Source organism: Rhinatrema bivittatum, chromosome 6 (assembly GCF_901001135.1).
Source record: "Rhinatrema bivittatum chromosome 6, aRhiBiv1.1, whole genome shotgun sequence".
NCBI lineage: Eukaryota > Metazoa > Chordata > Amphibia > Gymnophiona > Rhinatrematidae > Rhinatrema > Rhinatrema bivittatum.
The window spans coordinates 184,367,118-184,384,362 of NC_042620.1; the positions used below are offsets into that span (position 1 = coordinate 184,367,118).

The window sequence follows — 17,245 nt, forward strand, 5'->3', positions numbered from 1 at the left end:
ATTAGTGCTGGATGAAACTTGTAGATATGTCAAGGGCAGGGTATACCCTTGGGATCTGTACTAGGATAATTGAGTTAGGAGAATGCTTGGTTGAACAACCAGGTCTTAAGTCTTTTTTTAAAGGTGGGTGTCGATTGTTCAAGCCTGAGGTCTGGTGGGAGTGAGTTCCAATGTTTAGGGCCAGCGGTGGAAAGAGCTCTTCTACTTAGTGCTGTTTTGACAGGATGGGCCTGTAGAGTGCCTCTCTGAGCTAGTCTCATCGGTCGGGAGGTAGTGTGAGGCTGCAATGGGATCATGAGATCAATTGGGGTGGTGTTGTGGATGACTTTGTGGATGATTGATAGGGCTTTGTAGAGGATTCTATATTTGATTGGGAGCCAGTGAAGGTTCTTTAAAATGGGTGTTATGCGGTCCCTTTTGTTGGACTTTGTTAGAATCCTTGCTGTGGCATTTTGTAACATTTGTAACGGTTTCAAAGTGTTGGCAGGTAGCCCGAGCAGCAAAGAGTTGCAATAATCTATTTTCGAGAAAATGATTACTTGTAATACAGATCTGAAATCTTGGAAGTATAGGAAGGGTCTTAGCCTCTTTAAGACTTGGAGTTTAAAGAAGCATTCTTTAACGGAGTTATTGATGAAACTTCTGTAGTTCAGTTGATTATCCATGATGACCCCAAGATTTCTGACCTGGGGGGATAAGGCTGGAAGAGCTACGGTGTGTGAGTTAGATAACGAGTAGTTGCCGTCTGGAGTGATGAGAAGGAACTCTGTCTTGCTTTCTGGTCCTTCCTTGAACGCCACCTGCCACTGACCACTACCTGCCTCCTGGATATTCTTGAACGTCACCTGCCAGTGACCACTGCCTGCCTCCTGGATATTCTCGAACGCCGCCTGCAACTGGCCTGGGCCTGCCTCCAAATTTGGCCTGTACGACCCAACCTCATCTACGGATCTTCTGACCATCAGCAGAGGCACCCACCTAAGACCTGCTAGATCCGGCACCCAAAGGCTCAACTTGAGGGGAACGTGAGGTGAAGCTCTGGTTGCAGAGCTGTGTGGGAGCACAGAAACAACTGGGCAGGACACCTGAACAATAAGCAGTCCAGAGGCACGCCCCACACCCTTATTTGTAATTTCTGTGCTTCTAATAAGTATATATGTTAAACATGCAAAGTCACAATGGCATTGGGAACAGTGTCAGCATTCTCTTATAATCTTTACAACTCCATTGGTGCTCCCAAAGGCATGAACCCTTTGAATTGTCCCTTAGGTGGCAAGCCACTACTATCATTGGTGTGTTTTAGTGCTGCGGGTTCTAAAAGTGAAAATATGGATGGGTGGTGTTACCACCAAAGCTCATTGGGCTGACAAAGATAGGTGGCAGAGAAACAGAAGAAGCTGGACCCAGAGCTCGAAAGGATCTTGGTGCTGCCAGGTTGAAAACACTCCTTTTTTCTGGCCCTAAGTAGTATCAATGGGGAAGGGTGATGTAAGATGTGTTTAGTGCCATGGTTTCTGAAAGTAATGTAATGGGTGGGCAGTACTACTGCCAGAGCTCATCAGTCTGATGAAGATACGCAGCAAAGAAGCAGGAGAAGCTGGCTTCAAAGCCAGGATGGACCTTGGTGCTGCCAGTTGTTGCTTTTTTCCTCTGTCTTTCACTAGTGTCAGGTGTGGGCACTGGAGCTTACTGGGCTTACAAAAGTATGGTGTATATGCATGATGTTTATAGTTTCTCCCCTTTCTGTGAGCTTTACAAATAAATAACCACTGATGTTTTTACTGTTTACTAATATTGGGGCAGATTTTTAAAAAGTACGCGCGTGCTTACTTTTGTTTACGCAACCGGCGCAAACAAAAGTATGCCGGATTTTAAAAGATACGCGCGCAAGGCTGCGCAAAATCGGCAGCCTGCGAGCGCCGAGCCGCACAGCCTGCCTCCTTTCCCTCCGAGGCCGCTCTGAAATCAGAGCAGCCTCAGAGGGAACTTTCTTTCTGGTGCCCCCCACTTTCCCTTTCCTTCCCCTAACTAACCCACCCCCCGACCGTAACTAATTCCCCCCCCAATTTTAGTTCAAAAGTTACGCCTGCCCAAGGTAGGCGTAACTTGCGCATGTCGGGCCGGCTGCCGGCGCGCCATGTTCTGGTCCGGGGCTGGTCCGGGGGCTGTGGCCACGCCCCCGGAATGCCCCTGGGCCAGATCCACGGCCGCAGCCTGGGCCGGAATCATGGCTGCAGCCCCGCCCCTGGAACACCCCCGATGATGCGCCGGCCGCGACACCCCCCCCCCGACGCCCCCCCCCCCAGGAAAGCCCCGGGACTTACATACGCCGCTGAGCCTATGCAAGATAGGCTCGGTGCGAGCAGGGGGTGAAAGGGGCAGCTTTTCGGAGGTTATGCGCTTATCCCTTTGAAAATCTGTCCCATTGTGAACTTGCACTGGGCATTTTTTAAATGGAAAGGCAGTATTAAATATTGATGATGAAATACTGATATTTCCTTCTGGATATTGGACTCTTACCTGGCTCTTTTTGTATTTTCTTTGTATTCTTTTGCAGGATGCTGGTCTCGTGTAGGAGACCCATTGGAGTGTGACAGTGATGAGTGTGTAGTAACAAACACCCCATCCTTGATACAGAATGGCACATATCGCTTCTGCTGTTGCAGCACTGACATGTGCAATGTTAATTTCACTGAGAACTTTCCACCTCCTGATCCTACTGACACCATGCCATATAGTAAGTCAAAGCTCTCTTATCATTGAGACTTAGCTTGCTGTTTGCTCTTGTCTGTAAACTGTACAGTGACTGAAGTCTACATTTATTTCTCCCCTTTTCACAAATTAATATAATTATCTTGTTCATGTATTGTCATCATAATTCTCAAAACTGAAGTATATTTTTGATAACATTTTATTAAAAGCATCTACAGTCTATAGAACTGACATAATTTGGTTGCAGTAGCTGCTATTGTGAGGGGCTTTTCATACCTGTTGTGGTTTCTGCCACTTTCTGCTGTTCAAGGGGGTAATTTTGTAACATTGCGCATAAGTTTGCCAGCAAATACATGCTTAGAGGTGAATTTTAAAAGAGATATACATGCCAAAATTGGGAGATGGGCATGCATCTAGCACATGTATGTCCACCTGATGTTATAAAATGCAGGAATGCACATGCATGTGCTGATGTGTGCACATCTCGCATTGGAGAAAAAAGGGCGTGGTGTGGGCAGGGCATGAGCTTTCTGAGGCAGGGCCAAGAGAAGTGCATTCCAGTACATACGCATCTTGGTCATGCACCCACTTCCAGAGCTGTGTAACTTTACTTCTGCTGTGAAGGTGAAAGTTAAAAAAAAAAAATCAGGCATCCCTGGGGTAACTGGGGGGTTTGGAGGACCTAGCTCTAGAATAGATGAATTTTTGAAACTGGTCATGGCGTGGATGCGTGACTGTTATAAAATTCCCCCTCATGTGTGGCTCATACCCAACTATATGTGGCTGTGCATGCCCACTTGAAAAATTGGATGCACACATATGTGTGCTTAGGCTATATTATAACATACATGCATATGTGCGCATATGTTATAAAATTGCCATGTCTCTGGGCTTGCACCAAGGCACATGCATATATGTGCGCCCATTTGAAAGTTACCGTCCCGAGTTATACCAGTTTTCAAAGTGGATGTATCCATATAAGTCTGCTTTCAAAATTATCCAACCAAGCACACCACACAATTACACCTGCTAAAATGTATGCAGAAATTATGGGAGTACTATACTTTTGAAAATTCACCTGTATGTGCTTAAGTGCAAACCCCTACCCTAACTCCTCCTCCAGGAGTGCCTATCCTCGATTCAGGTAAACTTACAAGTGAATAGGATGATATCTGTGTAAGTTTATCCATATAACAGTTGGGTAATTTTAAGAATGCCCATTTCTGCAGGTAGAACACTGTTTTATTTGGGGAAATGCCTTTGAAAATTACCCTACTAGAGGAGATGTACCAAAAAATGCTATATAATGTTGATATATCTAAAAAAATTAAGACTTTTATTTTTTTAGGTATCTCTTATGAAGCAGAAGTTATAGAATTTGGTAAACAGGAAAGTGAAGCATCTTATTTGAGAAAAACATTGTGTCCATTGGTGCATATCTTTTACTTAGAAGAGACACAGACACCAGAAAAGGTGGAATTCCCCAATCTGATTGTCTTTTTCAAGCTTGGCTCTTTCATGTACATGAAATCTGAATGCCAGCTGAGGAAGTTCCAATCAGCTTTGTAGTCAATAAGATTATAAATTGAAAAGGTAGGCTATAACCCTGTATGTCAGATTTTTAAAATTTTGCCACTTTTCGCTTTTGTCATGTAAACATAGCTAATATCCTAATTAGTACTAATTTTTAATGATTGAAATATTCATTACTAAATGATGGCTCCCTACACATTTATTTTCATGTTCACACCTTTTTCAGCAAATTCAGTTGTTTGAATAAAATCAAATTTTTAAAAGGGCTGGTGTGTTTTTGCTAAGTATTAATCAGATGTCAGTCATGATCATGGCCAGCTCTAGCTGAAAAATCCTTCATCATTTTCTTCTTTCTTTCTAGCAGAAAACAGTGAACTGACATGTCAAATAATACTGGGCACAGCTGTGACTGGAAACTGACAAAGCCATGTGAATTATTTAATTGAAGCATGCTAACATTTTTAATAGTTTTTTGGGTTTAGAATTTATTATTGTTGGTTAGTAATAACTTATAGAAAGCCTTCAAATTGCTGAGTTGGTTGAAAGGAGTACTTTTTAAATGGTTTGCCAGTGGAACTTATTGTTATGATTCTGGCCGCTGTCCTCTGCAAGCTCTCTCCCTTGAGACTAGGCCTTTTGCTCTGTTTTCTAGCCCCTGCCTTGCCCTTAGGGGCTTCTCTTGCCTCGCTGCCTTCGGGTATTCTGTGTTCCATGTTCTGTGTAGTCCTTGTCCTGGTTTGTCTTGTCTTGTCATAGTCTGTTGCTCCCTTGTCCTGTTCCTTACTCCATTTCCATGCTTACCTGCATCTAGTACCACACTTACCTGCATTCTGTTCCTGGTTCCAGTTACATCCACTTCCAGTGTTCTAGCTCCACGCTTACCTGCATCCATGTCCACACTTACCCACACTCTGTTCCAGTGTTCTGAAGTTCATCCTTACCTCCATGCACCTCAGACCACTCCAGAAACTCAGCCCAGCCTATACCTCTCTACAGAGACTCAGCCCAACCTTCACTTTATCTTTGAGTTCCTGCATATCTGCTTTTATCCGTGTTCCAGCCTCACTAGACCACCTGCACTTGCTCCAGTCCTTCCATCCTGTGCCACTCCTGGAGGTGGTGTTCATCTCACCTCGCTACTGCCCAAACCCATAACAGTATGCCAAAGCTATCCGCCTCCAGATGCAGGGGCAGGACTCCTCACTAGCCCAGTGATCAACCTTTAATTCTGTCCAGCACAACATCTCTGCTACTTAGCGGAATTTTACCTGTGCTCTCTGTCAGACCTTGAATTATCCACACTACCAAGAATGTCTAACCTGTCAGCTTTCAGATTAGGAATCCTAATGTAGATGTGGGATGAAAAATGTTTTTGTCTATCAAGAGTGTTTGAACTGTGAAATTCCTAGACCAGGTTGGTGGCAATGTCCTTGTATCCCTTGCCTGCTACCCCCAGACAAGGCATGCCCCCACTGCATTACTACCAGACCAGCTGCTCATCACAAATCTGCCATTAGAGATACACACTGACTTAAGGTTTGGTCTTATAAAAATTATGGCAGCACAGAACCTTCAGTTACAGCCAGTTTCCAAGATCAAAAAACTGTTAAAGCTTGAACTGGGGCCAACTGGGAAACCAATGAAGGACATTAGTGTGCAGCCTGCTCCAAAACCTTTCAGTACCATACCTCAAGAAACAGCCTGTCTAATTAACCTGAATTCTGTGCCTAGCCAGGCAAACTTTGTAATTACCACTGGCATTACCTTTGTAAAAAATCTCAGCACAACTTCTCAGGGAACCTTAGAAAACACCTCTCAGAGAAAATTAAAATCTTCACCAGAAAAGACTGACACACTGGTCTGTAATGACTTCCTTGCCCTGTCCCTCCAGAGACAAGTTCCTTTAGAGCAGAGAACACTAATTAAGCCAAACAGAGCTCTGTCTTCCACAGCTGCAAGTCAGTCACAACTGATGAGCTGCTTCCCAAGATGTCCCAGAACAGCGTGTGTTTTTTCTAATCTGCCACCCTACACACCAGAACCAGGGACCTGAGGCCAGAAGATCTGTAGCTTGGCTCTACACAGATTCCTTGTTCAATCATGGCCAGTTCAGTCACGGACAGCTGTCCACCTTGTGACCAGTTAGCAGCAGGCTCCTACATTCAGCCAGCTGATTCTGTACGAAATGCCTGCATACCAGCACCACGACCAGCAGGAGGTACCTACACTCAGCCTAGCTACCCAGCAGGAGATGCCTGCCCTCAGCAAATTCTTCCAGCAGAGAGCATCTGCTTCCAGCCAGTCTATCCAACAGGAGATGCTTTATCTTAACCATCCAGTCCTGAAAGGGACATCAGTTCCAGTTCCGCTGTGTTGCCCCAGGAGGGGTCCTTTCCACCCACTAAGCTCCAGGTGGATCTCCCGTCAGTCCAGCAGCCCCAGGATGGGCTCAAGCCTGTCGCTCAGCCCTAGGAGAGGTTCAAGTCTGTCTTTCAGCCCACAGGAGTGGCTCAAGCCTGCCTCGCAGCCGCTGGCATAGCTCAAGCTTGCCTCACAGCCCCAGAAAGGGCTCAAGCCTGCTTTGCAGCCCCTTGAGGGGCTCAAGCCTGTTGCTCAGATCCAGGGGGACCCCGACTCTGTCAATCTGCCCCAGGAGGGGCTCAAGTCTGCCACTCAGCCCCAGCCGGAGTCCAAGTCTAAGTTGACTATACAGTCCCAAGGGGCCCAAACCAGTCATGCCACCCCAAAGGCAGCTAAAGCAACCTCATCATGCGGGAGGTGCCTGCTTTCAGCATGTCTGCTCAACTAAAGAAATCCGCCCAGACCAACCCACAGCAGCCTTCTTCAGACAGTACCCCGTGAAGTGATGGGACCCAGGAGGAGGAGGTCTTAAAGGGGGAGGTAATGTTATGATTCTGGCTGCTGTGCAGCGTCCTCGCCACCAGAGGTCCTCCACAAGCTCTCTCCCGTGGCTGGCCCAGCCTCCCTAGCCTGACTGCACCATGCCAGACTCCAGTACTTAACTCTGCCTAGCCCAAGCCTCAGTGCTTTGGCATTGAGTTCCTTTGGGCTCCCTGCTCTAGCCACTGTTTCTTGCCTTGCTCTGTGGCCTACAGGCCTTCTGGCTCCCTATTTCCTTACTCTGTGGCCTACGGACCTTCTGGCTCCCTGCTTGCCTTGCCCTGTGGCCTACGGGCCTTCTGGTTCCCTGCTCACCTTGTTCTGTAGCCTACAGGCCTTCTGGTCCCCTTCTTGCCTTGCTCTGTGGGCCTTCTGGTCCCCTTCTGGCCTTGCTCTGTGGCCTACGTGCCTCCTTGCCTAGTGACCTATCCTAGGCCTTCTTGACCCCTTGCTCAGCCTGAGACCTCCAGGTCTCTCCTTTGAGGCTGGGTCTCTTGCTTTGTTTTCTAGCCCCTGTATTGCCCTTTGGGGCTTCTTTTGCCTCTCTTCCTTTGAGCATTCTGTTTCTGGTTTGTCCTCTCTTATCATAGTCTGTCATTCCCTTGTCCCTGTTCCTTACTCCAGTTCCACGTTTACCTGCATCTAGTATCACACTTACCTGCATTCATTTCCTGTGTTCTGGTTACACCCATACGTGCACCCACTGCCAGTGATCTAGCTCCACGCTTACCTGTATCCACGTGCACACTTACCCACACTCTATTCCAGTGTTCCTGAAGTTACTCTTAACCTCCATTCACCTCAGTCCGCTGCAGAGACTCAGCCCAGCCTATTCCTTGCTCCAGAGACTCAGCCCACCCTTCACTTTGAGTTCCAGCATGTCTCCTTTTATCCCTGTTCTAGCCTCTCCGGATCACCGGCACTTGCTCCAGTCCTTCCAACCTGCACCACTCCTGGAGGTGGTGTTCACCTCACCTTACTACCACCCAAACCCATAACACTTATGTTATTGCATAAAATGCATTCATTTATTTGGTTTTAATGTGTATTAACATTGTGGTGAAATCATAGGCATGTGATTTTACTAGAAGTAGATCTTGTCAGACAAATCTGATCAATTTCTTTGACTGGATGACCAGAGAGTTGGGTCAAAGGAGAGTATTAAATGTAGTATATTTGGATTTCTGTAAGGCCTTTGACATGGTTCCTCATAGACAACTTATATATAAACTGAGCGCCCTTGGAATAGGCCATAAAAGTGATTGACTGGATTAGAAACTGGTTGAGTAGGAGGCAACAAAGGGTAATGTTAAATGGAGTTCACTCTGAGGAGGGGAGGCATTACTAGTGGTGTGCCTCAAGGATCAGTCCTTGAACCGGTTATTTTCAAAATTTTCATGAGCGACATTTTGGAAGGATTGTTGGGAATAATTTGTCTTTTTGCTGATGATTTCAAAATCTGCCAAAGGGTAGTCAACCAGTAAGTTGTGGAAAATATGAGGAGAGATCTGGCAAAGCTTGAGGAATGCTCTATTTTATTTATTTAGCCATTTTATATTCTGTTGTTCTAAGTGAAGATCACAACAGATTACATCATGACAAAAATATTATAGGTAGCCAATTACATTCACTTGATATATTCATATATCATACATTTTAGCCAGAGACACATACATTGAAAAGAGTGGTCAGGGGTGGTGAGATGTATAGGGTTGAGATAGTAGGGATGAGGTATTACTTTTAACACATGGTGCTGGAGGGATATAAAGTTAGGGGTTGAGAGAAGAGGTTTTAGAAATATTTATTTGGGGTGGGTTGGAAAGTAAAGCGGTAATGAGTTCTTTAGTTAGGTTCATAATGAATTTGTCCATGTAGGAACAATTACTGATTTAAGAAAAGGTTAAGATAGGTTATATGCATTTTGAAATAACCACGTCTTAAGGTCATGTTTGAATTTCTTTGTTTCAGTAGTCAGATGTAGAGTCTTGGGCAGAGAGTTCCAAAGTATAGAGCCTGCTGTGGAGAACATACGGTCTCTTATTTTTGTCTAGTATGTATTCTGTACTGATGACAGAGCTGGTAATCCTTTATTATAAGATCTTAATGATCTCTGTGGTGTGTATGGTAGTAGCGCCACCCCTACCAGGTCATGTTGTCAGAATGGAGAGAGGAATGTATTAATGTTAAGACTTTGTAATGGATTCAGGATTGTAATGGTAGCCAGTGCAACGCTATCAGTGATTGCGAGATGTGATCAAATTTCCTGGATCCTGTTAGGAGTCTAGCTGTAGCATTTTGTAGAAGTTGTAGTTTGTTTTTTTTTACAAGACCTTTAGGAGGTCCGAGTAGAAGAAAGTTGCAGTAGTCTAAGTTTGAAAAAATGAGGGTTTGTAGTACTGTGCGGAAGCTACATGAGTCAGTAGTGGTTTCAGTCGATGTAGTAATTGCAGTTTAGCATAGTCTGATTTGATTAATTTGTTTACGTGTTTTTCCATTGTTAGGTTCTCGTCAATCTGTATTCTTCGTCAATCTATATTCCCGCACTTGTTCTGAGGGTGTGATATTGAAGCTACCTAGGTCAAGTATCTGCAGGGGCATTGTTGGAGGATTTCTTCTTAATAGAATGATTTCAGTTTTTTTAGTGTTTAGAGATAGTTTGAGATTGGATGGTTCATGTTGAATAGCCTTCATGTGTGATGCCAGCATCTCTACTGTATTATCAACAGAAATGGTGCATGATATATAGAACTGAATGTCATCGGCATATAGGTAGAAGGCGATTCCTAGATTGGATAGTAATGTACAGAGTGGAAGCATGTAGATGTTGAATAGAGTTGCGGATAGTGCTGAACCCTGGGGGACACCAGCAATGATCGGGAAGGTGTCAGATATGTGGTTGCCCTGTTTGACTTGGAATGTCCTTTTTGATAAGAAGGAGGTGAACCACTTCAATACATTGTCGTCAATTCCGATTTTCCTCAGCTGATGGTGTAGAAGGGTATGGTCGACAGTATCGAAGGCTGCTGAGAGGTCAATTAGCACCAAGAAACAAGATTCATCATAATTAAATCCTTGTAGTATGGGGTCCATTAAGGATATGAGTAAAGTCTCGGTAGAGCGATTTTTTCTGAATCCGAATTGTTTTGGATGTAAGATGTGGTGGTCATGTAGATCAGTGGTTCTCAATCTTTCTCCCATCGTGACACACCTGACAGGCCACGCTCACATGTGTGACACACTGCTCATTACAATTCATGGCGGAAATAAAAAGTAAAGGTCCAGTAATTATTTTTATTGTTTAAAATGACAAGGAAAAGATACGTATTCTGTCTGAACAGAAATTGCATAAATAGTAAACATCCCACACCAAACAGCACCAATTTCCAGCACTTAAACAGTAACCACCTTACCTAAGAAAAGGCAACACTGAAAATATTACACCAGGCCTTAAGACACCAATACATCTCCTATTAGGAAAACGGACCAAGTCAGGCTGCTAAAGAGCCCTACACAGAAACTACACGCCAGCAGAGAACCTTACCTGAATCACATGTGCTGACCCTCACCTAATAAGGAATAAAGAGACCAAAACGCATAACTAGAACCATGCAGAAAAAACTGAATTGGAAACTGCAACAAGCCAGAGTCTCTGTATGCAGTGTAATACAGGAAAAAAGAAACATCACCCATCCCTGTAAAACAAATCAAGAAATATAAAATCAGTAGCAGTAAAACCATATTAACAAAAAGAACAGATTATTTCGAAACAGCTGATGAGTGGAATATCCAATAATTAAAAACTCATATAAAAAATTTCTAGATACTAATAAAATATTTCAAAATAGCAGACACAAAGACTCAGTAATGAAAAATAAGGATACAAAATTTATTTTCCTCTGCATACCTGGGAACGTTTGATATCCAGGTCTCCTGAGATTGTTTTGAATCAGCAGGAGGAGGGGTGGTTTGCTTGGAACTTTCTTCTCTCTCTCACTCGTATACCAGCGCTGTCTCTCACCAGGTATGGCTCTCAATTACACACCTATACACACATGCTCTCAGTCACTCACATATACACATTTATTTATTTATTTATTTATTAACTTTTATTTACCGACATTCGTGGAACACATCATGCCGGTTTACATAGAACTCAATTGGGAAATACATGCTTTTTCTCTCACTTAATTAGGCTCTTAATTACACATTTACACACATGCTGTCTATCTTGTCACGCTTACACACACAGGCTTTCAATCACACACTTACATGCTGTCTTTTTCTCTCACACACAGACTCTCATTCACATTTATTTATTTATTTATTTAAAGTTTTTTTTTATACCGATTTTCCTGCATAAAATGCATATCAAACCGGTTTACAATGAAACAGAATGAGCAGGAAGTAAAATTCCTTAGTCTAATACATTTAAACGTCAATAATGAAATAATTTTAAACAAAGCAAAAAGCTAAATAACATTAATAAAAGTTAAATTATTAACATAAACATAAATATAATTATATTAGAAGGAGCACAAAGGTTAGCATGAAGGGGAGCACAAAGGGGAAAACCCCTTTGTCACGCCCGGCACGCGACGCCTGGTGTAATCGCGACGTTAATCGGGTCGCCGCTGGCTGGTCGTCATGACATCGGGGGGGGCGAGTCTTCACATCGCTGATTTTCTCTTTTAACATCTCAGTTCATTTTTACTATTTTTTTGTGTCTTTTTCTCACAAGATGTAGTTTTCTTTAAGTGCCCGATGGTAGTGGGCTGCCCCTCTGTAACAGCGCCTGGTGGAATTGCGCCGTTAATCGGGTCGCCGCTGGCTGGTCGTCATGACGTCGGGGGGGGGGGGCGGGTCTTCACATCGCTGATTTTCTCTTTTAACATCTCAGTTCATTTTTACTATTTTTTTGTGTCTTTTTCTCACAAGATGTAGTTTTCTTTAAGTGCCCGATGGTAGTGGGCTGCCCCTCTGTAACAGCGCCTGGTGGAATCGCACCGTTAATCATGCTTACAAACATGCTCTCTCTCTTTCTCTCATTTACCCACAGGCTCTCAATCACATGCTCACATGCTCCCTCACCTAAACCAGCTCTCAATCACACACCAGACACACATGCTCTCTCTTTCTCTCACGTTCACACAGACTCTCAATCACATACATGCTCTCTCACCTAAACCATCTCTCAATCACACACAGACACACATGCTCTCTCTTTCTCTCATTTACACACAGGCTCTCAATCACATACTCACATGCTCCCTCACCTAAACCAGCTCTCAATCACACACAGTCACACATTCTGTCTCTTTCTCTCATTTACACACAGGCTCTCAATCACATATTGACATGCTCCCTCACCTAAACCAGCTCTCAATCACACACAGTCACACATGCTCTCTCTTTCTTTCATTTACACACAGGCTCTCAATCACATACTGACATGCTCTCTCACCTAAACCAGCTGTCAATCACACAGACACACATGTCCTTTCTCTTACTTATACACACAGGCTCCTAATCACACACACACATGATCTCTGTCACACACAAAGGATCTCAATCATACACACATACTCTTTCACACAAACAGGTTTTCAATCACAAACTTACACATACAGGTTCCCAATCGTAAACTTACATTCATTCTCTCTCACAGGCAGGCTCTCAATCACAGACAGGCTCTCAATCACAGACATACTCTCTTTCACATATACAGGCTATCATTCATTCACATACATGCTATCTCACTCACACACAGGATCTCAAACACACATGCTTGCTTGCTCATTCACTCTCTCTCTCTCCCTCCCTCCCCGGAACTAGCGGCAGCAGCAGCCTCCTCCCAACCCAAATCTCTTTCATTTTCAGCCCTCTCGCGGAGAAAGGAGTCCCATCGGCCGCGGGGGTTCACATTCTTCTTCATTTTTCTCTCAGCCGCGCTGCTCATCCCTCAGGGCGCGCCTCACTTCTATTCTTTGGGCCGACGCTGACCACACTAGCACTTCCCGCGCATGCACCTGCTGCTCACCACTTCCTCTTCCGGGCCATGGGGGGTGGGGGGGGAAGAAGAGACCATGCCGGTGCCGCTGACTCCAGGTGTTCTGCAGCATTCCACCCGCGCTGACAGCATTTTAAGCCCGGGCGGAGGAGGACCAGGGAGCAGCTGGGTCAGCGGGGGATCGGGAAGTGTGGCGACACACCTGCATGTTCTTGGCGACACACTGGTGTGCTGCGACACACCGGTTGAGAACCACTGATCTAGATAGTCTTCCAATTGTGATAATAGGATACAAAACCCAAGGGGCAGGTACAGTATTAGGGGTGAAATTCTTTTAAACATGACAGAAGAGCAGGTTATAGGGCTGATTGTATCTGATGATCTTTAAGATAGCCAGACAGATGTATAAAGGGATGACAAAAGCCAGAAAGATGCTTGGCTGCCAGGTAGAAGAATATACTATAAGCTGGTTGGAGTTGCTCCAGAGGGTGTCTACTAAAATGGTCCATGGTCTTAAGAACATAAGAACATGCCATACTGGGTCAGACCAAGAGTCCATCAAGCCCAGCATCCTGTTTCCAACAGTGGCCAATCCAGGCCATAAGAACCTGGCAAGTACCCAAAAACTAAGTCTATTCCATGTTACTGTTGCTCGTAATAGCAGTGGCTATTTTCTATGTCAACTTAATTAATAGCAGGTAATGGACTTCTCCTCCAAGAACTTATCCAATCCTTTTTTAAACACAGCTACACTAACTGCACTAACCACATGCTCTGGCAACAAATTCCAGAGTTTAATTGTGCGTTGAGTGAAAAAGAACTTTCTCCGATTAGTTTTAAATGTGCCACATGCTAACTTCATGGAGTGCCCCCTAGTCTTTCTATTATCTGAAAGAGTAAATAACCGATTCATATCTACCTGTTCTAGACCTCTCATGATTTTAAACACCTCTTATCATATTCCCCCTCAGCCGTCTCTTCTCCAAGCTGAAAAGTCCTAACCTCTTTAGTCTTTCTTCATAGGGGAGTTGTTCCATTCCCCTTTTCATTTTGGTCGCCCTTCTCTGTACCTTCTCCATCGCAACTATATCGTTTTTGAGTTGCGGCACCAGAATTGTACACAGTATTCAAGGTGCAGTCTCACCATGGAGCGATAACGAGGCATTAAGACATTTTACGTCTTCATTCTAAAGCATATGAGGACAGACCTAAAGATCTAAACATGTATACCCTAGAAGAAAGGCAAGATAAGGGAGTTATAATAGAGATATTTAAATATTTCCAAGATTTCCATGCACAGGAGTTGAGCCTTTTTCAACAAAAAAGAGGCTCTAGAATAAGGGGGTCATGGGATGAGGGTGAAAGGGGGTAGACTCAGGAATAATCTTAGGAAATATTTCTTTACAGAGAAGGTAGTTAGTAGATGCACAGAATAGTCTTCCAGTGGAGGTGGTGGATACAAAAACAGTATCTGAATTCAGGAAAGTATGGGATAAACACAGGGGATCTCTGAGGAAGTGATGGGAATTGTAAGCTAAATTAGCTGGGTGGATGGGCAGACCAGGTAGATCATACTATCTTTTTCTGTCATCATTTTTGTAAATGGGGCCCTCTACCCATATGTCAAAGCAAACGATTATTAGAAAGTAATTAAGCAGTCAGTTTACCAGTTATTGAAAATTTTCCATTTAATGTCCCATGCTTGATAAGCTGTAAATAAAACCTGAGATTTATAGCTTCTTGCCTTACTAATAAGCATTTATCAAAATATTTTACAGATGTTTTTAGCATGTAAAGTATGTTAAGCAAAAAAATGTAGGCTTATTGTACTAGGTCGGATGAATATTTGGAGACTACATATAGTACTTCAAATAAAGTGGAGAACATTTACATTTTCTGTTTTTTTATCTCGTTCAGAATCATAAGTTTCAAGTACTAAACTGTTGCGCTGTTAGGCAATTGATATTCCCTGTACGTACCAGGATCATTCCAGACTGTGGGTTATGTTCCCTGTCCAGCAGATGGAGTTAGAACCAAAAATTCCCAGGGGAGGACCTATATAGACACGCCTCCCTCGCCTCAATCCTCAGTATAGTTCTAACTCCAGCAGATTGAGCAGGGGACACGGTGGTCCCCAGCACTTTTCTAGTTTTATTTTCTCTTTGAGGAATCAATTAAATAATATTAGATAAAGGTTTTCTTCTAAGGGATAGGTTCTGTAGTGTTCTGTCAGGACCACTCCGTTCAAAGAGAGACACTGTTTTCCAGTCAGGAACTTGCTGACAGGCTGTGTTTTTTGCCTGTCACTTTATTTCTCTCTTCCTATCTCTTTGCTTTTTCCTCTTCCTTGCCTGGCTAGAGTGTGGTAAGTGTTATTTTTATTTCATTTACAGTCGTTGGTAGGAACAGGAATTTATGAGGGGTGAAAGTCTGTAGTGCCGACCGCTCCCCCTAGCCCCAGAGTTTTCCTTTTCCCCTCCTCCCTTTCAGGGAGTGATTGGAGTTCCCGCCCTGCAGCTCTGCGACAACCCATTCCCCGGAGCTGCTCACCGTCGAGACGGCGTTTTTCCCCGACGGTCTCTTGGGGACAGTGAGGGGTCCGGAGGCTGAAGAGTTTTATTAATTCGCCGCTTCAGTTGTTGCCGCGCGCCACAGCCGCCCCTCCCCCTCCCTTCCGCCGCGATGCAAAAATTGCCGAACGGCTCCGGAGCTCGGCACGGGCTTCAGCAGACCTCAGAGGGATTTTCTTCAGCTTTTCCTGAGGGGGAGTATGGCTTACCTGGTAGGCAGCTTGGAGGAGAGTCGGACCGTGCTGGCAGGAAGCGGCATGCCCCGTTTCCCCTCAGCGCGGGAACGGCGGCCATTTTCTCAGCTGACTCAGAGGCAGCTCTCTCTGAGGAGGACGTCGACGCTCCTCTCCAGGTTTCCTCTAACAGTATGGAGTTTCGGAGCGCAACGGACCAGGGCAGGCAAGGGGACAACGTCTCGGGGGGCCCCTCATCAGCACTTCCCGCTTTTTCGCCAGAATTCATTGTTTTAATGCACAAGGCTTTTTTACAGAGCAGGGATCCGAATCTTGGAATTTGGGGTCCCCCTCCCCCCAAACTGGCCTCCTTGACACAGCTTTCGACGGCAGACCCTCCCTTAGGGAGGGCTTCTTTGTCCACAGGGGGTGCGGGGTCCACTCAGCCCCCCCCCCGTGATTCCTATACCGCTGCAACAACCACCGGGGGATCCATGGCAAGATCCAGATGCGGATGATCACTCCCTGGCGGCCCAGGTAGAAGGTGACGACCCGAGGGTCCTCCGTATTTTTCAAGCAGCGGAATTGGATGATCTCATCCCCCACATCCTCCAGGAAATGGACATTGACCCTCCTCCGGATCCTGTGCCTCAGGATCTGAAGATTAAGAAAGGGGATCCTCTCCTAGCGGGCTTACAACCTCTAGCGAAAGCTTTTCCCACGCATCGCAACATCTTGCAATTGATTTCAAGGGAGTGGGATACTCCTGAGGCCAATCTTCGAGTCGGTCGAGCCATGGAAAAGTTATACCCTCTCCCCACTGATTTCTTGGAGATTCTTAAGGTTCCTGCTGTTGATTCAGCGGTATCCGCGGTCACGAAACATACTACCATCCCAGTCACTGGTGGGTCGGCGTTGAAGGATGTCCAGGATCGCAAACTCGAGGTTTACCTCAAGCGTATCTTCGAAGTCTCAGCGTTGGGGATGAGGGCTGCTATCTGCAGTTCCCTAGCACAGTGAGCAGCTCTGCGTTGGGTACAACAGCTTCTCACTTCCCAATCTTTGCCACAGGCAGAGACTATTCAGGCTGATAGACTTGAAGCGGTGGTTGCCTATGGAGCTGATGCTTTTTATGATCTGTTAAGGGTCCTCGCTCGTTCTATGGTGGCGGCGGTGTCTGCTCGTCGTCTTTTGTGGCTACGCAACTGGGCGGCAGATGCTTCATCTAAGACGCGCCTGAGTTCCCTTCCTTTCAAGGGTAGGTGCCTATTTGGAGAAGATTTGGATCAGATCATCAAATCTCTTAATGAGAATGCGGTGCACAAGCTACCAGAAGATCGTCCACTTTC

The 17,245-nt window shown here is 45.0% G+C and overlaps 1 protein-coding gene across 1 annotated transcript in view; it reads left to right on the forward strand.

Moving 5' to 3' along the window:
• Nucleotides 1–17,245, forward strand: part of BMPR2 (bone morphogenetic protein receptor type 2) — a 680,472-nt gene that overhangs the window by 324,827 nt on the left and 338,400 nt on the right. The window contains exon 3 of the mRNA XM_029606286.1: nt 2,558–2,737. Coding sequence (XP_029462146.1) covers nt 2,558–2,737 — 180 coding nt within the window. The remainder of the gene's footprint in view (nt 1–2,557; nt 2,738–17,245) is intronic.